Source organism: Macadamia integrifolia, chromosome 5 (genome assembly GCF_013358625.1).
Source record: "Macadamia integrifolia cultivar HAES 741 chromosome 5, SCU_Mint_v3, whole genome shotgun sequence".
Taxonomy (NCBI): domain Eukaryota; kingdom Viridiplantae; phylum Streptophyta; class Magnoliopsida; order Proteales; family Proteaceae; genus Macadamia; species Macadamia integrifolia.
Window position 1 is genome coordinate 33,796,736 of NC_056561.1, and position 24,850 is coordinate 33,821,585.

The 24,850-nt window shown below is 38.5% G+C and overlaps 2 protein-coding genes across 3 annotated transcripts; both read left to right on the forward strand.

Annotated features, from left to right (window-relative positions):
• The first annotated feature begins 3,175 nt into the window (after positions 1 to 3,175).
• On the forward strand, positions 3,176 to 5,991 carry LOC122077783. 2 transcript variants are annotated; one of them, XM_042643654.1, is made up of 5 exons: positions 3,176 to 3,387; positions 3,588 to 4,489; positions 4,640 to 4,837; positions 4,929 to 5,020; positions 5,116 to 5,991. In XM_042643654.1, the coding sequence occupies exons 2-5, from the start codon at positions 3,635 to 3,637 to the stop codon at positions 5,831 to 5,833; spliced, it is 1,863 nt and encodes a 620-aa protein (XP_042499588.1). In that variant the 5' UTR covers positions 3,176 to 3,387; positions 3,588 to 3,634; the 3' UTR covers positions 5,834 to 5,991. The 2 variants fall into 2 exon arrangements, with proteins under 2 accessions (XP_042499588.1, XP_042499589.1); XM_042643655.1 differs by having other exon boundaries at positions 3,632 to 4,489.
• A 2,773-nt stretch (positions 5,992 to 8,764) lies between these two features.
• LOC122079683 (pre-mRNA-processing factor 17-like) lies at positions 8,765 to 14,426 on the forward strand. The gene is given in 3 exon segments (XM_042646357.1): positions 8,765 to 8,965; positions 12,647 to 12,796; positions 12,799 to 14,426. Coding segments are annotated over 2 exon segments (1,776 nt in total). The 5' UTR covers positions 8,765 to 8,965; positions 12,647 to 12,648.
• The last annotated feature ends 10,424 nt before the right edge of the window (positions 14,427 to 24,850 follow it).

The following is a 24,850-nucleotide window of genomic DNA, read 5'->3' on the forward strand; positions in this document are numbered from 1 at the left end:
CTTTTTTAAAAAAAATATTAATTTTTTACTATTTTACCCCTAAAATGATACGAATAATCGATCTGGATCAGCTAAAGGTCGGGGATCAATCTCAACCGATATCAATCTGATATGACCGATACAACCAATACGAGACCGATACTTGAAACCATGGTATGGATCGAAGGTTTAGCCAACTGATGAAAAGTTGTATATGGGACGCCAAAGAAGCTGCCCCACTAAGAAGTGCTAGCTAGCTATGAGTCGGATTTAAAGACATCTCTTTTGTATTTGCATATAGTGGTGCCAAATGCTAGCTCACAACGGTAGGCCAAACTAGTTACAGCTCAACACAAGACCGACCGATTAATAAATGGTTTGGTGTTGGTCCTAGCTTCATTATGCAGAGGGTCGAAATTTAGTTGTAGCTCGATGGGTGCCTAATCAAGATTGTATTCCACTATTAACCGACAGTATATACAGGGGTGTTAATTTCAGGCCCACATAACTGAGCCTGACATGTTTATGGCTTAACCTGGACTGGCTCGATTATTGAGCCCAACAGTCGTCTGACCTACTCGACCTAGCCCGAACCCTTTAATATTACTTGAAATCCCCATTTTTCTACCAATAAAATTGAAGTGTAAAGCAAAAATCCAAGTGGATTTGCTCCAATTTTAAGATGAACAAGAGATTGATCGTTGAACAAGCTTCTTTATTAATAGAAAATTAAATTTGAAAATAAATTTATGTAATTGTGGTGATGAATTAATGACGGGTTTGTAGGATATGCTTGAGGTAGAACTGTGCTTTCAATGGAATAAGCTTGTTAGCTTGAGTACTTTGACTGAGTACTTTGACTATTATATCAACATTGAGAAGGCCCGTTTAGAGCCCGTTTGATTCCCGTTTAACTCTCTCCTCTATTATTTTCTGAAGTTTGAAATAATTTGTGAAAAAATTATATGATTACCCACTTTTGAGTTTTGTAAATCCAAATTTGATTTTGGGTATTTTTGTTAACTGAAACTTTGAGTGGGTAGTTTTGTAAACCTAAATCTGATTTTCAGTATTTTTGTTAAATGAAATGTGGGTAGATGTAATGGGGAACCCAAAAGTGGGTAATCATGTAATTTTTCCATAATTTTTCTCAAACCAATCAAAGTGTAAGATTCCATGGATTAAAATATTCTCTCTTCATCTTGGGAAAGGAAAACTTGGTCCGATCCTTATTTATGGAAAAACAAAAAATTTTGAATGCTCTTCACCTGGGTGAAGGAAAAATATATCAACACTTTGTCCCTTACCATATGAAGTCGATAATACCCCCATTATTCTCTGAAAAGGTGGATATAGTTATTAAGACTGTTTGATATCTAGGAAATGATTTGAATTAATCACATATAAAATTTTAGACTCAAGTTCAATCATATATATAATTTAGAAAAAAAAAATATATATATATATATATATCGTCTCATATATGTCCATACTGACACTATTTGAACTAAAAATACTTAGCATATGATAATCAAAATTGGAACCCATTAAAAGCAGATATTGTTAGCCACGTTGAAAACATTGTGGGTTAGTATCAAAATAAATTACAAAAAACAAAAGTATTAAGATAAGAGAGAGAGAGAGAGAGAAGACATGTCAGGCTGGCCCAAGCCCCTCTCATTTTTCCCTTCCAACGTACTAAATGGGGTGAAAGGGGTTGATTTAGTGCTTTAGTAAGAGGACCATGGGTTTTTTATTTATTATTTCTTAGGTTGAAAAAGAGCCATGACTAATGACTGAGAAAGAGAAAAGCGAGCACCAAAATGACCGTTACCTTCATACAACCCTTCCTTTATTTCATGATTTTTTTTGTAGACTTTATTTCATGATCATCATTAGTGTTATTTGTTTTTATGTAGAACATCATTAGTGTTATTTGAGTACCACTTTATTCGGAATTGGACACCTATTGGGATCTTGATTTTTGTTAAAAGTTAAAAGCAAACACACTTAAAGGAGTCATAAACCTTGCCACAAAAATTTTTATTTTTTATTTTTATTTATTATATATATATTTTTTTTTTGAGTAACATAAGAGAAAGAAGAAGAGTTCCCCCACCCCCACGAAAGAAAGAAGCAAGATCTCATCCAAAAAGCCATGAGTTCTTCATCTCGGCAATTGGATCTAATCCCCTCAAGATTTTCGTAGAATGATGAAGAAATGATTTTAGGTATGGGTGTGAGTTTGGCCTTATCAACTCAAGCCCCTTGACTTGCCCTAAGCCTCAACAAGGCTTGGGCTGAGATACCCTGGCCCTGAAAGGGGTAGAGATTTGGGTTGAGAATTTTTAACCTTGAGTCAGGGATGGGCTAGACCAAAGTGAAGCCTCAAACTAGGCGCAAGCCTATCTTATTTTTCTTCTTCTTCATCTTCTTCTTCTTTCATCTTCTTCTCCCCAGCCTAACTTGGATTCGGCTCTTCTATTGCTCAATAGAGGCGACGGCTCAGATCCGACGCTTTGGAGCGTCTCGACACAGAACCCAACTGACCCAGCCCCTGAATCTTTCTTCCACCTCCCCATAATCGAGGCCAATTAGGGTAGCCCAACCCGACCCTAAGGACAGGTCAAGTTGGATTTTTCATGTCCCTACTCCTTAATCAGGGCTGGGCCCAACTAAGGGAACTCAGAATTGGGCTGGGGCTTTCAAAAGCCCTGCCCAACCCAACCTGTTGCAGAACCTAATCCTAGGTAGGTATCCGTTAGCCATATTACATCACTAAATCCAACGGTTCACGACACGTCCTCATTGTAGCGCTGAGGCGCTGAGCCATCAAGTGTCACGATGGGTCCGCACCACTCCGTAGTCCCCATACACCGCGCCTTTGTCGTGAATAAAGTACTTCGACTCTTCTTTTCCCAGATGACGAAAATAGTCTGCGCTAATACCAATATAACGATCTCATCCTCAACGGTGGTACAGCTAAAAGCTCGTTGACATATCAATTGGACACGTTTGTCATTAAGCACCCCAATCTTTCAATTTCAGTCCTTACGGGTTTGTTTGGACCTTTGGTCCCCTTCATCTCCCTTTGATTCAAAATCATAGAGAAGCACCAAAATATGACCGTTGCTGCAACGTTCCAAAATCCAAAATTTAAAACCCAACTCTCCGCAACAAAGGTAAAACCCTGTCTCTCTCCTGCTCTGTTTCTTGCCAGAGTAGAAGTTTCACAGAAATGGAAAGTTCTAAATTTCAAAGTAGTTCTTGGGTGATTCATCCATGACGAGTTTTTTTTTTCCGTCAATTTCTTCAAGCGTCTCTGGGAAATTCTCCTGCTGGTCTCTTCCTTAACCGCAAACATCTATTTTGTTCAGATTAAAAGTCAAGACCCGATTATGTTCTGAGGTAATCACTTTCTTACTCAGGATTGCCTTTTTCCACGTTAAATTCTTGAGTTTCTTTAGGTTCTTCTGATATACAACTCCATAATTTTCTTCTGCATTTTTTGTTGTACTTTTTTTTTCTTTTTGAATTTGGGTTAAGACCCAATTCTCTGAATTGTCTTGGTAATTGTTTCCAACCTCGATCGTCTTTAATCTTCCCAGAAAAATCCGAATAACGTTATTTTGGATCTTTGTCAAACCTGAAGATCATGGCGGCGCTGGCTCCTGGAATTCTATTGAAGCTTCTCAATGGGATGAACACGGGGCTTAAACCTACGGGTGAGCACAGGAGCTCAATCCTGCAAGTGACAGATATCGTACCAGCAGATCTCGATGAGAAGAGTCTCTGGCCTAAACAGGGTTTTTACATAAAGGTCTCCGATTCTTCACATTCAATTTATGTCAGCCTCCCTTTTGACCAAGATGATCTTGTTCTCAGCAACAAAATGCAGCTCGGTCAGTTCATCTATGTGGATAGGTTGGAGCCAGGTTCGCCTGTTCCAATCATCAAAGGCACAAAGCCTATTCCTGGTCGACACCCTTTTGTGGGCACTCCTGAGCCGATAACGAGTCTCAGAGAAAATGGAGACAAATTTGAACAGCGATCCCTTAATTCCAAACTCTCTGCACACAGAAGAGGTTCTTGGGATTGTTCAGCTGAGGTCGCTTCATCATCTCCTGTTATGAAAACAATCCCTCTAAACTTTGAACAGACTACCCCAAAAAAAGAGAGGCCAAGTCCAATGAGAACCGGGGGAAATTTTCCGAATTCTCCCCTGATCAGAGGGAGAATGGTCAAGGATGGAAACCCAGGCATGGTTATCAGATCTTCAGTGGGTGGGCTTTGGTCTAACATGTCGGATTCAAGAGGAGAAAGCCCTGAATGTATCAGAAAGAGCTGTGTCATCGCCCCTTCTTCTGCGTCAAAAGTTACAAGAGGAGAAAGCCCGGACTCCATCAGAAAGAGCTGTGTCGTCGCCCCTTCTTCTGCCTCGAAAGTAACAAGGAGCAAGAGTGTGTGCGAACGAGAGCCAAGGATCCCAAAAAGTCCCTTCAACAACACTGTAGGTACATTTTCCTCTTCAGTAATACTCACTGTAAAGCTAGTCTGTTCCTAAAAGAACTTGCAGGCACTGAACTGAGTCCCAGTTAATTTTCCTTGAACATGTTTTGTAGAGGAACTAAATTGTTACATGTCTATTTTGCTTGCCCAGGAAAAGAAGAGTTCAACTCCCCCTCCCAGATTAAGAAATATGAGAGTAGGGACATCTTTCAATCAGGCTGGGGAAGAACAGAACAAATCAAATTCCAATGGGACTTTTCAACAGCAATCTCAGTCTGGTAACCCTAACTCCAAGAATGGTGACAGTCTGCCCATGCGTTTACCTGCAAAACTTAGTGTTCTTGGAAAGGTAACTTTATAAATTGTGAGATCTTTCAGGCATGGCCATTGGTGAACAATCCATTTCAAAGTCGTTGACTTTTTAACTTTGCACATGATAGGAAGCTATTCAGCAGAGAGAAACAGCTCAGAAAATTGCTCTTCAAGCACTAAGAGATGCCACTGCAACCGAAAGTGTAGTACGAGCTCTCAGGTACTGAGCTTTTTGAAAAAGTCTATTCATTTTTCCTTTCCCTCTCTGGAATTTTTAGTGGATTAATGAGGTTTCTATTATTTTTCTTCCTATAGGATGTTTTCAGATTTAGCAAAAAAGGCAAAACCAGATGCTCCAGCTGACTGTTTTAATCAGTTTCTGGAGTTCCATCAACAAATCATGCAAGCAGTGAGAGACATGGAGTCAATTCAAGCTGCTACATGTAATGAAATGGTTGAAACACCAACTGCCAAGCAGACAACGAAACAAGCTGAAGAAGATTCCAACATCTTTCATGAAAATAACTCAATAGACCAAAACAAGCAATCAGATTTGAATTCATCAAAGAGAAGATCAGCATTATACAAATCAGTAGCAGCGTTGCCTGAAAGAAGCGATGTCAAGGCAACCCCTGTGAAGCATCTGAGATCAATCTTGAACCAGAAAACTTCATTGGAAAGGATTGGTGGATCCACCCCAACTGGAAAATTGCCCTCTAAAGCTACCTTGGAGAATGATGAGAATAAGGAACCACTAGCTCCTTGCAGCTTCAACAATACAATTAAATTGGGCAAACAGATCGAAACAGAAGCTGGAAATTGGTTTATGGACTTCTTAGAGAAAGCACTGGATATAGGTCTGAAGAAATCGAGAGGAACAGCAGATAGTGATGTGCGGAAAGTATCACAATCTCTTATAATCAAGGTTATCAACTGGGTGGAAGTTGAACAGTGCGATAGTAGTAAGAGGCCAGTTCATGGTAAAGCAGCACAAATAGCTAGGAAGTTGAGAATCAAGATGAAGAATCCTTGAATTTTAACTAAGCAGTGTGTGTCCAGTCCTTGCTTGATCAGAGCTTGATCAGATGTAATGATTGTATTCTAATTAATATGAGGCAATGCCTAATGAGTCTCTGTATCCCTTAGTGTTTTGTGAACTCTGATTATATGCCGTTGAAGATTGCCAACCAATATTTTTGGTGTCACTTGCATTCTACTATAATGTCTTAAGAATGAAGTATGTAATTATACCTAAATGTAGCACAATATCTTTGATTTTTTCGACAAAGTGAAAATAAAAGGGGGGTTTTTAGGTGACTGGGAAATGACTAGTTAGTTTACTGCAACTCCAAATTCTTTAATAATCCATTTCTACACCAATTAGAAAGCTACTTTTTTGGTGGATAAACCATTATTTTCCTTCTCTCCTCTGTGTTACCATGGCCATCACTTGTGTCAAAAAGCAAATGGTTTTGGTCAATCAGACCCAGTTACTAAAAGTGTTACATGAAACCAAAATAGAAGGGGGAAGTGCTGCTCCTGATGAGGCTTTAGGCTCAGAGGACAGAACTTTCATCTTCACCTTCAGCAATCTTCTTTGCCTTGGCTGCAACAATCCTACCTATCTCAGATTTTCCAACTGAGGGGAGAACTACATTAAGAGCATGGTTTTTTTTTTTTTTTTTTTTTTTTTTTTTTTGGGAGGGGTGGGTGGTTACAAAGGGGGAAGTGCTGCTCCTGATGTGGTTTTATTAGGCTCAGAGGAAAGAACTTTTTTCATCTTCAGTACCTTCAGCAATCTTTTTGCTCCTACAATCCTACCTATCTCAGATTGTCCAACTGAGGGGAAAACTGCATTAAGAGCATGGTGGGGGGGGGGTTACAAAGGGGGAAATGCTGCTCCTGATGAGGTTTTAGGCTCAGAGGAAAGAAGTTTCATCTTCAGCACCTTCAGCAGTCTTCTTTGCCTTGGCTCCAAAATCCTACCTATCTCAGATTGTCCAACTGAGGGGAAAACTGCATTAAGAGCATGGCAGAGGAACCTTTCCAAAACAACAAATGTAGATAGCATAAAGGGCTTTCTCAGTTTTAATCTTCATCCGGGTTGCAACCTTCAGCATTGTTTGCCTCTGCATTTAAACATTGCTTTTGTCAAGAATGGTTCTTAAAACTGTTCTCAACATGATCAAGAAAGTGAACAAAATCTATGAAAGACCACTTGATAAAAATTGATTCTTCATTCAATTTACATCTAAAGATAGATGTTTAACTTAATGAGAAATGTTAAAACAATGTATACAAACAGAAACTTGATCAAGTGACCATTTTGAATTAGTAATAGCAAGTTTTCAACAGTTTTGAGGTAAAAGAAGCTTGTTTTGTTTAATTTCTTATTAAATGTAGGAAATCTGGCATCATATGATCTTGTATCTATCCATCTTGTATATAAATTATTATATTGTTTACAATGTAATAGAGCTACTAGTATATTTTGATCGGTGTCTCCTACGTAACTAATACTGTGTAATAAAGATACATAGATGTTTCTCTCTTCCCATCTTAGGCTTATACTGTTTTAGTTACTTAGTTTAACTTACCTTCTTTGAGTGTTTTGCCTTATCTATTAATACAATTTCTTCACTGCAATATGGTTTGGCACATCGGAACTCACCTGAGGTTGTTGAATTGGATAGCTTGCAAGACTAGGAAGCACATAATCATAATTGCATAAATTATGATATATATTGCAAGTTGAAGGTTATAAAATGCGAAGGGGAATGCCAAAAATGACTCTGGATTGATGTGGTAAGGAAAGAAGTAGCTGTGGAAACACCTTGAGGCTTAATGCTATTGTGCAGCAGAACAAGGTAGCAGATAGTAAGGCTTACAGTTTAGATGACAAATTAGTTTCTAAAGGTGTGTGTGATTGATACTTGAAGACTCACCTTAATAGTAAAGGGAAACCTTAAGGCATAATGAGCAGACATCATGTGTGAGGCAAATGAGGCACATTGCATAAATGTTGGGGGCAATATGCTTCACAAGGCCAAAATAATGTCTCTTGATATTCTTCCGATCCCTTGAATGTGGATTCCATGTTGAACATCACTTCCGTTCATAGTCAAACACTATGAATCCAATGCACATATAGATTTGAGAGACATCAATATTTGGTACATCAAAATCCATCAAGTCTAATGGCAATGATTAAGGCCTTGGGGAGCAATCGTAAGTCTCTAATGAAAATATTGTTCCTTAATCAATTGACAGTAGTTGATCTATTCAAGATTCACATGTGATCTAGTTCAATGTACATACATATGGAATCTTTAAGGCGAGATGACCATATAAACAAAACAACAAATCATGTACCTAGGTGTGAACAATTTTTAGGTTAAGATCTATGGAGAACCAAAGTCATTACTTGTCATACAAAATAACAAATCATGTAACTAGGTGTGGACAATTTTTAGGTTAAGAAGATCTATAGAGAACGAGAGTAATTACATATCATGCAAACTTAAATGCTATCAAACACTTTAATAATTGATTTGATTGATACACTTTCAACATTTAATACATCAATTAACATGACTATTGCAGAACGAAGGTACAAACATTGCAATCTAGTGGTTAAGCGATTGAAACAGCCTCTTGACATTTTCAAGATACGACTACGTAACGTAGTTCTCAACCCCCAGACCTTGTTACCTACGAGAGTCTTGTCCATTGGATACACACTTTTTTTTTTTTTTTTTCAGAACGATGGTAAGCCCATAATTCATATCCTCTACAGCGCAAGAAAAGTGCCTATCATACTTGTTAGCTAATAAAGAGAAGCAAAAAGGCACCGGTGGGTGTTTTGGAATATCACAGATCCAAGATCGAAACCGATGGATGAACATATACAATAGTGGGTCCTCTTCTATTATAATCAACACGTGTAAATTTAGTGAGAGTAAGCTTCACAGTTCGCACCATAACACCCATACAAGTTTACAGAAACCCTTGGAAGATTCTTCAGTTTTCACGGGAAAACCGCTGAGCAGAGACAGAATAGGCTCCGAGATCTGCAAATTCATGTAGGAAGCCGAAGAACTTGCCCCATAGGAGCACAAAGAACAGCTTTTGAATCAACCCCGATTCAACGAAGTAGCGTGGACAGGTTGGTTTAATCGATTCTCTGTTTCTCTTTTTGTTGGTTTCTGTGTTTGTTTGTTGTTCAAAGGATGCAGCTTCTGATAATGGATTCGGTTCTACTTATTTTCTTATCCTTCATTTTCTTTGATAACATTTGCTACATTATTAAACGAGTATCTCTTTTTAATTAGGACATACAGGGCTTAAATATCTAACCTAGACTAAAGGATTTCTAAGGATTAGACAACGTAATGAAGGCAGAGTTTATCTACCAATTGAATTGTTTTCTCCATGGGGAGCTTATGATTTTGGGCTTAATGACGTTCTTGGGGTTCTCGGTTTTTCGCTAAAGAAATTTATGACTTCGTTTGCAAGTGTTTCTCTTCATTCAAGCATTTGTGGGCTGGATTTCTTGTTGGATTTCGCATGAGCGAAGCTCCGTCTGGTTACAAGGGGAAATAAAGGGATGGGAAGTGAAATTAAATCAGAACTTAACTACTCAAAATTATTCCAAATTTGATGATTAAAATATATATATATATATATATATTATTTTACTTTTCAACCAAATACCTTCAAGTTGAATAATTAAAGTCAGATTCGGTCTAAAAGTATAATTACCAAATATGATAAGAGTTTTTGGTAAGCTACACATTACACAAATAAGATTGCAATTTTTGTTCGGTTTCAAATCAATTTCACTCCCCTTCCCTTCCTTTTACTAGCAACCAGGTGGAGCCCAAGTGTTTGAATTTTGATTTAATAGAGAAATTTCTTCTTTGTGAGCGAATATTCATTTCCTAGTAGGAATGCATGTTCCGAAAGAGCCAAATTGCTTGTCCAGACTAAACAGTGAGTGTTTGAATTTCAGGGTGGGACGGTAGTCATGCTGGACTTGATGGTTATTTCTTGAATTTGGTCTACTGGTGTAGTGTTGCTTTAGTGAGCAAGAGTTTGTGTTTCAGTGAGGATGCGTGCTTTATGCGTGAGCAAGAAGCCTTTGTTCACTTCTATGGCTTTGCATTCAACAAATTCTTTTGTTCCATTGCTCATATCCTCAACTGACTGTTGGAGGCATTGTTCATGGTATTACTTTACTTTTTGGTTTTAGCTTGAATTCCAAGGAGGTTAACGTGTCCAGAATCATTGCCAGTCAATTCCAATCCGATTCTGATTTGAATCTGCTGGAGATTCCAGCCGATTCTTCTAGTTGATCTACAAATGGGGTCGATCGGTCAACAAAATAATAATAAAGGTGGGTTCTCTGAGCCTACAGTGTGGAATCGAATCTGTGACACTCCCCTACACCAGCACTCTACTAACCAAAGGATGAGGGAAAAAAAGATTTTAGCCCTTCAATCCATTTTGCATTTCTGGGTCAATACTGTTCCATCTCTCTCCATGCTCCCCACCTTAAGAGAATTACAGACAGGGCAAGAATTGAAGAAGGTGCAAGACTTGCATTAAGATGACTGCAAGGAATGAAAAGAACTCACGATCTTTCAGAATTGTCGGCCTTTCAATCCATCTTTCTTTCATCTTCTTCTTCTTCATCTCCTCCCTTCTCCACTCTAAGTTGCGACGTCTTTGAAGTTTGAGGAGGGATCGGTCATCTCTCATTTTGAGCTTTCTTTGTTTTTCTTCTTGTGACTAATTTACTGTGCGAAGAAATTTATGGATTTTTATTTGTTTGATTGAATATTGTTCTTATTTATTTTGTTTCCTTTTTGGCCCCCCCCCCCCCCGGTTGGATGAATTACAAAATGAGAGAGAATCGAATCAGCTCTCCGAGAGCAAAGGAAGCATCAAGGCTATATGGTTCTTCTTGGGATAATTGTGGTCACTTGGTTTTCCAAGTTGCCTGAATGGACGATCTGGGTTCTACTTGTGGCCCTGGCTATATATGATTTGGTTTCTGTGTTGGCCCCTGGCAGGCCATTGAAGCTCTTGGTTGATCTTGCTTCCAGCCGATTAGGATCTTCTGGATCTAATATACCATGCTCTCCCTACTATATCTCCATGGGGGTTGTAAATCGTTGACGACTTCTATCTTGGGTGCTCCATTGATTCTCTAGATTTTGAAGAAACAAAATAAGACATTGTGAGGGAGAGATAGCAAGGGAAGAGGGGAAGGGGAGATGCAGCAACATTGTTTCTGGCTGTGAGCGGGAAGTTGGAGATAGAGAGAGAGAGAGTGAGGCAGGGGTGGGGAGAATGGGTTGCAACATCAGAATGGATTCAACGGTTAAGATGTAGAGATGAAGATTGTACTGTGAATAATCATGGGGCTGTAGGGTGGCATGGGAGATTCCATCCTACCCCGCTTGCTTAGAGAACCTTTCCCCAAAAAATTTAAGTCGGGTTTATCTTCTTCAACTTCGAAAAGTATTTTTTCTTGCATCGTCGACCCTCCGATCAATTCCTCATCCTCAAAAGCAATGTCAATGCCTTGAATCTAATCTAGGCCATGCTCACCTTCTCCAACTACAAGGTCTGACACCGGGAAAAATTTACCAGATCTTGGCACCGGAAAACCGATGTATCCCTGGGACTTCAACTTTGGGGATTTCATGTGACTTGGGATGAGCATACCCCAGATCAGTCATGAGAGGAAGAGGAATAGATTTTAGATAACAATGGTTCAATTCTTCACTGTTGTAGAAAACAATCATCTTTAGCAATGGCTAAATTATTCGAACTTCCACTCATAATTGATGGTTAAGTTTGGTTATGCTCTCACTCTTCTCTCAAGCTATTGTTTCCTTCTCCAGAGCCCTTATTTTTTCATATTCAGACCCTTCTCTTGGGCTTTTTCTTCTGCTTCTTCTTCTTCTTCTTCTTCCTCTTCCTCTTTGCATGTTGCTGAACGGGTGGCTACTCTGACAATGGGAGAAACCCTAAGTATAGAAGGTCCCCATGGAATGACGGAACCCATTAAAAATAAAAAAGAAAACAATTCCTCAGAAACGTAGGGATCCTTCCTCTCCTTGGTCAACAAATGGCCCTCTGAGAACTCTCTGGTTGAAGCCGACACTGAAACTGATGGCGGAAGGATGATTGCTGATACTGAGATGTGGCCTCAAGAAGGGGGGTGGGGAATGGAGATGAAGCAGAGAGTCGGTATTTTGACAGAGAACGTGGGAGAAGTGTAATTGGGAGGAGCATTTGTTGGTTGCAGAATTTAGTGTTAACAGTCTGATGATGATGATGATGAGGAGGACGACAACGACGACGATGATGAATTTATTGTGGAGGATGATTTGAGTTGCAAGAATCAATGAATTGAGCCAATCCGGATTGACCCGGATCGGATCGCCTGATCAATTGGGACTGGAAAATCCCAATTCAGATCAGCCGATTCGATTTATCCAATTCTGAGTTTTGAAATCGTGTTAATTTCAAACCAGATTTGTTTTCCCTCCTTGCTTTAAATTAGAGATGGTAGCGTTTTTCTTGAACTTTTCTCTAACTTCAAATGTCTTTCTCTGACAAATCTATGAATCTTTTCTTTTCCAATTACGGGCAAAATTGTTGCGACACAAACTGTCCTGTGCTGTTTACTTGATGCATACTTGCTTGTGCTTGTCTGTTAGTCTTACAGATTTTCCTTCCTTCGATATTCTATTCCCTATTTTTCAGGTATAATAGGCCATCTTCTCTTTCTTTAATTCATAGCCTCTGACATATATCAAACTTGGTGAAGCAGCTATGGATTTGCTCCAAAGCTATGTGGAGAAAAGTGATGATGATGAAGGACGAAAACCTACATCAACATCATCTGCTCCTTCGTCACCAGACTCATCTCCTCCTCGAATTTCTTTACCTTCAAAAACCTCAGCTCCAAAGGTCGATGACACCATCTAGCCCTCACTGTTGCCAAGACAAATCGAACACTCCACAAACCGATTGATCCAGCTCAGCATGTTGTAGGTTTCAACCCTACATATGACCAGCTCTGGGCCCCAATTTATGGCCCTGCACACCCCTATGCAAAGGATGGTGTTGCCCAGGGCATGAGAAATCACAAGTTAGGATTTGTGGAGAATGCAGCAATAGAACCCTTCATCTTTGATGAACAGTATAATACCTTCCACAAGTATGGATATGCTGCTGATCCTGCGGCATCAGCAGGGAACAATTATGTTGGCGATTTGGAGGCCTTGCAGAAAAACGATGGGATTTCTGTTTATAATATTCCACAGAATGAACAGAAGAAGCGAAAGCTTGAGAGAAAGAAAGAATTGAAGGAGAATGAGGAGCTTGATGATTCAGGTGGTGATGTTGATATGTCTGAGGTAGACAACCCCGCTTCAGAAGAGTGGCTAAAGAAGAACCGTAAGAGCCCATGGGCTGGGAAGAAGGAAGGATTGCAGATAGAACTGACAGAAGAGCAGAAGAAGTATGCAGAGGAGCATGCAGTGAAGAAGGCTGAGAAGGAGAGGGGTGGAGGAGGTGATAAGACTGAGCATGTCACTGATAAGAGTACTTTTCATGGGAAGGAGGAACAGGACTACCAGGGTAGGTCCTGGATTGCTCCTCCAAAAGATGCCAAGGCCACAAACGATCATTGTTATATACCAAAGCGGTGGGTTCACACATGGAGTGGGCACACAAAAGGTGTATCGGCAATTCGGTTCTTTCCAAAGTCCGGACATTTGCTCCTCTCAGCAGGAATGGATAACAAAGTCAAGATATGGGATGTTTTCAACTCAGGAAAGTGCATGCGGACATACATGGGCCATTCAAAGGCTGTTCGTGACATTTCCTTCTCGAATGATGGGACAAAATTTTTGAGTGCTGGTTACGATAAAAACATCAAGTATTGGGATACAGAGACTGGGAAGGTGATTTTGACATTTTCTACTGGGAAGATCCCTTATGTTGTTAAGCTCAACCCAGATGATGATAAGCAAAACATCCTTCTGGCTGGAATGAGTGATAAGAAGATTGTCCAGTGGGATATGAACACTGGACAGATCACCCAAGAATACGATCAACATTTGGGTGCGGTGAATACTATTACATTTGTGGACAATAACAGGAGGTTTGTCACATCAAGTGATGACAAATCCCTCCGAGTGTGGGAATTTGGTATTCCTGTCGTTATTAAGTACATCAGTGAACCTCATATGCACTCGATGCCATCGATTTCCCTTCACCCTAATTCAAATTGGCTTGCTGCTCAGAGTTTGGACAATCAGATTCTTATCTACAGCACGAGGGAGAGGTTTCAGCTCAACAAGAAAAAGAGATTTGCAGGACACATTGTGGCTGGTTATGCCTGTCAAGTCAATTTCTCACCAGATGGACGGTTTGTCATGTCAGGGGATGGCGAGGGAAAATGCTGGTTTTGGGACTGGAAAAGTTGCAAAGTCTTCAGAACTCTAAAGTGTCATGAAGGTGTATGTATTGGCTGTGAGTGGCATCCACTGGAACAAAGCAAAGTGGCAACCTGTGGCTGGGATGGCATGATTAAGTACTGGTAATAATCCTATTCTTTAAATGGAAAGCAAAATCTCTTACCTTTGCCATAACAACTAACTTCTTTCTAAACTTCTGTTATATTAGCTGGCAACTTGTATATTAATTGTTTGCTTGCTGTATTTTGGAATTTTGGGCATAAATTGATGTGTTAAACTTAGTCCTCATTAACTGGTGCTTATCCCAAAAAGTAATCATTTAACAGGCTTGCTCACATGAGTAGAGGGTCGAGATTAATTTCATTGGGTGGTACTTTAATGATACTCATACTCTCTATGTATTTGGTATGCTTGGGTTCTAATGACCATGCCAATAAAACGATGAGTGTTTCAACATGCTAATTCCAACTTCCTTCATTTTACATGTGGTGGTCTGCTTCATATCTAGAATAAACTATTTAACTGCTTGAGGAACTCAGAAACTGTAGACTAAGCCTTACCCGAACTACTTAAGAGTCAATTACCACGAGTCCTGAAATGGAATATTGTTCAAAATGCTTGGTGATCGTTTTTATGGCAGCTTCCTAATACGGCAGAACCCTTCCACGTTCTATCTTGACCTGTGGTGCAAAAGCACTGGAGTGTTACAAATTTATTGTGAAACATTTGACCAAAAATATAATAAGAGAGTAAATCCAAACTGAAACTATGACTTTTATGAGTAGTTTGACACAGTTAGTTGAAACTAGCTTCATGGAGAACTCTTGCTTCATAGTATTATGGGCTTTTGGGATCATATGGAGATACCAGAATAGGTTTATTTTCCTATGGCTACCTTTGCTTTTTGTCTGGTCCTCTGATGTAGGATGATATATATATATATATATAAGCATAGATGAGTCTTAAGGAGTGACAACATGGATTAATGTGTGATGCTGATTCAGATTTCTCATAATACTGCTTAAATTTACTAAAATGAAGTTATTCTAGTACATTATAACCGTTAATCTGGATTCATATTGGTTTTTATATGAATCTTGTTGTGTACCTTTATCTTTGCCTCTAGGTGTTTTCCCTGCCAATTATATCTACTCGGATAGGTAGTGGATGGGATTTGGTTCTTTATTGCTTGACTATTGATAATTAACCTCCATCAAACCCCTCTTCAACTATTCTTTTTATTTACCTCACCCATGCTGATTTTTGTATCAAATATAATGGGGCTGGCAAAATGGCATTAATGTCTATTGTCTAATGTAAATTTTAGCTGATAGTTCTTTCACTTGTCATAGATGCATGATGACCTCTGATTGTACCTCACCCCTGAAAATTAGCATCACAATCAAATGCCAAAATTAAACTTGTGCATCTATTTTGAAAGATCTCCTACTCCTCAATATGTTTCATTTTTGAATCTTGTCCATTATAAAGGAAATACCTTTTTTTTTTACGAGAGAATGTTAGATTCCATTGGGGAATTGACTTGATGGCTATTGATTGCTGACTCTCTCCTCTCTTTTGCAGGGATTAGCCAATTTCAAATGATGTGCTGCCAGGTCCCTATATCAGTAGATAACTGCGTCCTGGACAATCCAATAAGAGGATAAGTGAGGGACAAGAAAGTTATATTCATCAACCTATATGCTCTTCTCAGCTGAAAATATTATGACATCTCTGCAAGTTTTGTTTCTCTATGTTATTGGTAGCATCATCAACTAACTTAGTGATAACGTGTCACGTCTTCCTAATCAATTCCAGCTCCCTGTTTGTATGTTTTTGAAGTTTCTCCTCCCTCACTTTCATTCATGGTCTGATACACTCAAAATGCTTACACAGCCAGGGACGGGATGATTTGTGTATGGCAAGTCTTCCAGTGGAAACGGTGGAGAGCTTACCTTTTGCCAATTTCTGTACTTGATTAGACTGATGATTGGAACAATGTTTACAAGATGCATATTTTTATTGGTATTTATGCTGTTCTTCTTGCTAATTATATATTAATTGCAATTAAGCCCACCTCCCCTTTTGTTTTTTTTACTCTTTTGGCTGGGTTTATATTATTTGACCTTGAATGGATCAACTGGTCCAGTTTTCTCGCCATGTGGTTGCACAGAGGAAATGCAGAATGTGAAGGTTGGGAGTTGGGGTGGGAAGACCGGTTGAAATGCCCAGGAGATCCAAGTTATGGTTTTTGCCGGTAGCTGGGCACCTAGTGCACTGGATGGATTCAACCTCCGTAATTCTGCTACTATTTGTGGACATGTCTAACTTGTTTTGAATTGGAAAACTTGGTTCCAATTGAAGGGTGATTTCCTTGCAAGGTCTTAGTGATGAGGTCATCTCCTTTGCTTTCCTCTTAATCATATCATAGTCTTCATGATATCAATATCTTTTAGTGGATTTGTGCATGCATGGGAAGTCTGTTTCTAGTGCTATGAATGTGATTTTTTTTTTTTTTTTTTTTTTTTTTTTTTTTTTGCATTTATATGATATTAATATCTGTGGAAGGGGATTCCACAATTTCTTGATGTTATGGTATAGCAATACAAGTGGTCGAAATGAGAATCTTGCACCAACCACTAGATAAACAGGATGTCCTATTGATTAGCCTGCTGCCAAATTTGATGGGCAATAGGTCATCCACTGGACTTGGGTTCATTTATATGGTGTTTGGGAGAAGTTGGCTGATAAATGATTTTTCTTGAATTTGATTCATTCATGTGGCCTAATTGTTAAATTGGAAGCTTACCATTAATGTTGATACTGCTTGTCCACAATTGTGTACAAATATATGCTGGTCAAAAGCTTTACCCTCTAGAGATTTCCAAATGGGCTAATGACTGCTATGCTGTTGAATATGATTCTTCCAGGGAATGTTTCCTACTCTTAAATGAATTAAAAAGGCTGTCATTTGTGGTTTATCCCATTGTGATATGTGATGGCAGTTTTAACCCTTCTACTGGAGAAGCTGGGGGGTGTCTATTTTGCTGTTTAACTCTCAATTTCTGTTTGTTACTATGTAATATGGTTTTTCAGAGAGCACCCAGGATTTGGAAGTCAAGAGAGGACTTCTACTTGGTTTGTGATGGTCAAAGGAGCAGGGATTTAAGAGACTAGAGGTCTGGACTGATAGTACTGAACTATTGATATGGCTTATGCAGGGAACCAGAATGGGCTGGCCCTTGGGAGGTGTTTACCTTCTTGTTGGACATTTCTACTCTTATGAATTATGTTGGTTTTGTATCTATTGTTAAGAAGGATAAGCATTATATTTTTGTGGCTCATAGGTTAGCCAGACAAGCTAGACATTCTAAGCAGGAACAATATATTTCTCTCGATTTAACTTGGTTTCTATTTCCATTAAAAGAAAAAATATATAGGATCGGGTTGTCCTTAAGCAACGGTGAAGGAGTTCTTGAAGGAGTTCTTTCTTCACCGATGGCCATTATTGTGCTTGGGTGGGTGTCAAGGGATAGTGAAGCGTATTTCAAACCTTAACACGTAAGGGGAGTAGTGGTGACCTTGGATTTGTTGCTGAGCCGCCTCACTATGGGTGAAGGAAAACATTTTGCAAAAAATATATGGTCAAGAAATGTATATATGGGAAAAGGTTCTCTAAGCGACCAGTGGAGGGTACACTAGCATTCTCTACTATTTGCAAAATCATTTGTTGCACCTCATTGGTTGCGTTGTTCTATGCCATGCCTCTCCTTGCCCATTGGAAAAGGGCCTTGGCTACTCCCTGTCTGAATCCCCTAGTCATTGAGCCACCAGCTCTGGGAAAGTTATAGATGCCTCTGTTAGTGTACGATGTCTTGTATTTTGTCGCAGTTTAATCCAGGGAGTATCGGATTAGGGTTTTTTCGCTATATATTTGTAGCGAGGGTTTTTTTTCTCTGTAATGCAAGTAATACTAAGAGGTGTGAGGACGAGCGTTGTAACCCTATTCTCCATTGATAGTGAAGTAAGATTTCATCTCACTGGGGATGTAGGTAACCTTGCTGAACCTCGTAAAATTCGTGTGTATTGTTTGTTTTGTCTTTTTCATTATCTTCTGCATCGTTTTAGGGCTGTGTTTTTATAAATTGGTATCAGAACTCTAGGTTTCCGTTTTCTAAGGTTTACTATCACGATGGTAGGGAAGGAATCGAATGTCAAGTATGATATCGAGAGTTTTAATGGGAAGAACAATTTCACCCTCTAGCGTCAAAGGATGAAGGATTTTCTGATACTGCAGGGTTTGGTAAAAACGTTGTTGGGGAAGTCGAAGAAACCTATAAAATTATTGACGAAGATTGAGAAGAGATGGAGGAAAAGGCGGTAATTGTTATTCGATTAAATCTTTCTGATAATGCCCTACAATATGTTGTGAGTATTGAATCTGCATCGCAGTTATGGGTGAAACATGAAAGCATTTACATGAGTCCTTAGCGAACAAGTTGTTCGTGAAGAAGCAATTGTATTCTCTACAGATAGAGGAAGGTATAGATCTATTAGAGCATCTTAACATGTTCAATCAGATCGTAAGTAAACTTGCAAACCTGGAGGTTAAGATCGAGGATAAAGACAAGACGTTACTGTTGTTGTCGTCGCTCCCAGAATCATATGATCACCTAGTAATGACTCTCTTATACGGGAAGAAGACCCTTGAGATGAATGAAGTCGCAGTTGCCCTAATGTCCAATGATACAAGGAAGAAGGTCAGTAGTACGAAATATCAAAGAGAAGGTCTTTTCGGAGGTGACAAGAAGCAGGAAAGAGAGATCAAATCGGAAGGGATCTGGGAAGAGTCAATCGAAATCAAAAGGGACAAAAACAAAGGTCTCTTATTATTATTGCAAGAAGGAAGGTCATCTGAAAAGAGAGTGCTTGAAGAGGAAGGCGGACTTAAAGAAGAAAGGTGTAGATAAGGCATCTAAGGAAGCTAGCGTGGTTGACAGTTCAGATGGAGATGATGGAGTTGTACTCTGTATATCATTAAGTAAGAATCAACCTTCTGATTCTTGGATTTTAGATTCTGAATGTTCATATCACATGTGTCCACATAAGGATTGGTTTGATACATATCAACTATATAATGGTGGGTCTGTCCTAATGGGGAATGATGTTGTATGCATGACTATTGGGATAGGCACTATCAAAATCAAGATGTTTGATGTGATAGTAAGAATTTTAGCAGATGTGAGACATGTACCAGAATTAAGGAAAAACTTAATATCTTTGGGGGCACTTGACTCAAATGGCTGCAAGTACATAACAGAAGGTGGAGTTCTCAAAATTATTAAGGGTGTTATAGTTGTTATAAAAGGACAGCTAACATGAAACTTATATACTCATAGGGAGCACAATTACAGGTGGAGCATCTGTGACTACTGATGCAATATTTGATACAGATGATATCTATCTGTGGCATATGCAGTTAGAGCAATGGGAGAAAGAGGATTGATGGAGCTTCATAAAAGGAAAATGTTGAAGGGAGTGAAAACTTGTAAACTGAACTTCTGCAAGTATTGTGTGTTCGGGAAACAGTGCAAAGTTAGTTTTCAAAATTGCAAAACATAAGAGTAAAGGGGTGCTTGATTATGTACACTGCGATGTATGGGGTCCTTCAACAACAAAATCTAAAGGTGGGATAGAATACTTCGTGACATTTGTTGATGATTATTTAAGGAAAGTCTGGATCTACTTCATGAAGCATAAAAGTGAGGTGTTCACTAAATTTAAGGAATGGAAGGCTAAGGTAGAAAGAAAGACATGAAAGAAAATTAAATACTTGAGAATAAATAATAGAGGAGAGTACACATACAAGCCGTTTCTAGAATTGTGCAAAGCTGAAGGGATTACACGTCACTTCATGGTTCCAAAGACACCACAGCAAAATGGTGTAACTGAAAGGATGAACTAAACACTTCTAGAAAGAACTCGGAGTATGAGGCTGAATGCAGAGTTGAGCAAAAGATTTTGGGCAAAAGCAGTGAACATGGCATATTTCCTCATCAATAGGTCTCCATCAAAGGTAATTGATTGTAAAATTCCTGAAGAGGTATGGATAAGAAAACCAGTAGATTATTCTATTCTAAAAATATTTAGTTGTCCAGCCTATGCACATGTTGGGAGCGCGCAGCGTTCCAAGTTAGACTCAAAATCTAAGTAGTGTATTTTTCTTAGTTTTAAGAAAGGCATAAAGGGATTCAAGTTGTGGGATCCAAGTTCATCGAAAGTTGTGGTTAGCAGGGACGTTGTGTTTGATGAGTCTCATGTGGTGAAGTCAAATTACAATTCATAAGCAGTTGATGAAAATAAAGAAAATTATACTGTGCAGGTGGAGTTAGGTGAGTCAGAAACAACAAGAGAGAATGAGTCATCAAATGACTTATCAGGACAATAGAAAACAGTAGAAGTTCCCTATACTGTGGCAAAGGGTAAAGGGAAGCGTGCTCACAAAGCACCTGTGAGATATGGGTATGAGGACATAGTTGCCTATGCCCTCACTGTAGGTACAGGTGATCTATCTTCCTACCATGATGCTTTGAGTGATGCACAACATGATAAATGGATGGCAGCTATGATGAAGGAAATGGAGTCTCTACAAAAGAACAAGACTTGGGAGATTGTGAAAAAATCCAAGGGAAGAAAAATCATTGGGTGTAAATGGGTCTTTCGTAAGAAAGAGGCAGCATCTGAGAAGGAGCGTGAAAGGTATAAGGCCAGACTTATAGCCAAGGGCTATACATAAAAGGAGGGGATAGACTACAATGAAATATTCTCTCCAGTGGTGAAACACACTTCGATCAGGTTACTATTTGCTTTGGTTGCCATGTATGATTTAAAGCTTGAACAACTTAATGTGAAAACACTGCATTTCTTCATGGTGACTTGGAGGAACAGATTTACATGGAGCAGCCTAAAGGTTTCAAGGTGCAGGGAAAGGAATATCATGTTTGTCTGCTTAAGAGGTCGCTTTATGGCCTTAAGCAATCTCCTAGGTAGTGGTACAAGCGCTTTGCTTCCTTATGATGAAGATTGGCTACACAAGAAGTGAGTATGATAGTTGTGTTTATTATAAAGTGCAAGTGATAATTCCATTATTTTGTTGATGCTTTATGTTGATGATATGCTCATTGTTGCAAAGAACAAACATGATATAGTCTCTTTAAAGTCTTTGTTGAGTGCTGAATTTGAGATAAAGGATCTTGATGCTGCTAAGAAGATCCTTGGCATGGAAATCCTTAGAGATAGAAATGTAGGTAAACTTTGGTTAACTCAGAAGAGGTATATTAAAAAGGTGCTAGAGCATTTCAATATGGAAAAGGCTAAGCCGGTTAGCACTCCGTTAGCTGGCCACTTCAAGTTATCTGAAAGGGAATGCCTTACAACACATGAGGAGGTGGAGCAGATGTCTTAGGTCCTTTATACTAGCGCAGTTGGGAGTCTCATGTATGCTATGGTTTGTAGCAGGCCAGATTTGTCTCATGCGGTCAGTATTGTTAGCAGATACATGAGTAATCCAGGGAAGGAGCATTGGAATGCAATTAAGTGGATCTTCAGATATTTGAGCAAGACTAAAGATATAGGTGTTATGTTCAGTGGCAAGGGAAGTTCTACAGAATTGGCAGGTTATGTTGATTTCGACTATGCTGGTGATTTAGACAAGAGGAGGTCTACTGCAGGGTATGTGTTTACATTGGCTGGTGGACCTATATCATGGAGGGCGATGCTTCAGTCTACAATTGCATTGTCCACTACAGAGGCAAAGTACATGGCGGTAGTTGAGGCTGCCAAGGAAGGAGTCTGGTTGGCTGGACTAGTTCGTGAGTTGGGGTTGGAGCAAGGAGGTACAGTGTTACACTGTGACAGTCAGAGTGTCATACATCTTGCAAAGAATCAGGTGTTTCATGCAAGGACAAAGCATATTGATGTGAGATTTCACAAGATCAGGGAGCTTGTGTCAGAAGGCAGTATTTACTTGAGAAAAATTCATACAGATCTCAATCCTGCATATATGTTTACGAAGCTAGCTACTACAGCGAAGTTCGAGTCATATTTGGACTTTATTAATATTACTCATTGTTGAAGATGAGGGACGCACCAAACAAGTGCGGGTTTGTACCTCTAATGAGGTATAAGGATAAAGACGTCTACATGGTATCTTTACAGGGGGCTCAACAGAATTCAAGCCAAGGTGGAGATTGTTGGTGTACGATGTTTTGTATTCCATCGCAGTTTAATCCAGGAAGTACCAGATTAGGGTTTTTTCACTATATATTTGTAGCGAGTGTTTCTTTCTTTGTAATGCAAGCAATACTGAGAGGTGTGAGGACGAGCGATGTAACCTTATTCTCCATTAATAGTGAAACAGGATCTCATCTCTCCGGGGACGTAAGCAACCTTGCCGAACCTCGTAAAATTCTTTTGTATTGTTTGTTTTGTTTTTTCCATTACCTTCTGCATTGTTTTAGGGTTGCGTTTCTACAGCGTCTACCCTTGCCCCGAGAAAAAAAAAAATCCTTGGGCACATAAGGAGGATATCCAATTATAATGAGAAGATATATGATTAAATCTGTATGTGACCAATTCACACCACTATCTAGGATTCTAGATATATTAATACATGATTAAAATTGGCAAATCATCTTCCAAGTAGAAAAAAAAAAAAAAGGGTATGCTACTTTTGGTGGAAAGTTTGTTAATCCATAATTCAAAAAAAGGGGTTCCCAAGTAAAATTTTCTATCATATTTTGTTGCTTGGCTCCGTTTGTCTAGGTGTTACATGGAAAAATTTTATGATTCCATTTATTTAGACATAAAAATATTAATTAATAAAAAAAATTGCTATAGAAATAGATTCTTTGTTGTTTCTTTAATAACTTGGAAATTTTACACGATATGACATTTACATTTTCCAAATTGAACAAGAGTAAAATTTACATCCCTTTTGTTCGTAAGATATTCCACAACGATTTTAAGCTTTGGAGGCATATTTTACGGACAAATGTGATGTAAAATTCACTAAAGTTTACTTTGAAAAATGTGTGATCTTATGCAAAATTTTCTAATAAATTAACTTTTCTTTGTTAATGAGGAACCTGTTGAACATGTCCAGTTTTATGGTTCAGGTCCAAGGATAAACTCTGATTACACGTAGTTATACTTAACCCGTGTAACAAATCAGTCGTGAGGAGGCTCGAACTAAAGACGTCTGTTAACACACAGTGCCTTTGGACCAGTGGAGTTACACCCGAGGCGTGTAAGGATATCTTAACACCAATACCCCAAGTTATGCTATGTGGTACATTGAATAAAGTTGGAAATATATAGGCAAATAGATGCAAAGGTCTCGTACTCACATATCAAGTTACAATCAAGGTTTTAAAACTTGGGATCAGTCCATCAAAATGGATCGGAATGGTATTGATTGGGATTGGATTGCTTCAGACGGATTTCCCCTCTATTTTTTATTTAAATAAAAAATGGTATTTTGAACCATTTTGACCCTTATACCATACAAATGAATCGGTATGGATTAGAATAATATTGGGGATAGGTCTCTGATTATATTTGGATGATCCTGACTGATCCAATCTGATTTTTAAAATTTATGATTACAATATAAACAAGATATTCCAAATGACAAAATAAAGCATTAAAATTTTCAAAATACAAATAAAAAACTGTAAGTCCAGTGAGAGAATGATTGGACACATATGAGAGGATATCCAATTACATAGGAAGGTATGTGATTAAACTTGAGTCTGGAGTTTATGTGTGTGACCAATTCACATCACTATCTAGCTATCCATATGATTAAAATTAGTTATACTTTTCCATGTGGTAAAATTTTGGGTTCTATGACTTCGAGTCCAAAGTTTGTCAATATAAAATTTTAAAAAAGTGGTTTGCAAGTAAAATTTTACATCATATTTTGTTGCTTGGCTCGGTTTGTTTTTGTGTTACATGGCAACATTTAATAAAATAGTTGGAAAAACAAATTTTGCCATGAAATTAGATTTTTTGTTGTTTTATTTATAATTTAGAAAATTTTATATGATATCACACATTTTTCAAATTAAACTTGTATAAACTTTACACCCTAGCTGTCCATAAAATGTTCCCCCAAAGATTTCAGGCTACAGGTGAATATTTACAGACAATTGGGGTGTAAAATCTAATCTATTTAATTTGATAAGTGTGTAATCTGTTGTAAAAGAATCCAAATTAAATGACAGTTATTGTCATTTAAGCGGTCATATCAGAAAGATTCTTACAAAATCCTTGGGGGAATGTTTTACAAACAAATGGAGTGTAAAATTTACTCAAGTTAAAAAAAAAAAAAAAAAAAAAAAAAGGAGAAGAAGAAGAAGAAGAAAAGAAAGATGGTGTAAAATTTTCCAAATCAATTTTCATTTAAAGCGGGAATATCTTAGGGGAATATATTTACGGACAAATGAAGTGTGAAAATTTACTCAAGTTTAATATGAGAGGTTACCAAA

What these genes read in the sequence shown, in the direction of transcription:
- LOC122077783 (XM_042643654.1), top strand. Translation starts at nt 3,635, where the DNA reads ATGGCGGCGCTGGCTCCTGGAATTCTATTGAAGCTTCTCAATGGGATG. An exon ending in AACTTAGTGTTCTTGGAAAG is followed by an intron (nt 4,838 to 4,928) that starts GTAACTTTATAA and finishes TGCACATGATAG; the next exon opens with GAAGCTATTCAGCAGAGAGA. An exon ending in AGTGTAGTACGAGCTCTCAG is followed by an intron (nt 5,021 to 5,115) that starts GTACTGAGCTTT and finishes TTCTTCCTATAG; the next exon opens with GATGTTTTCAGATTTAGCAA.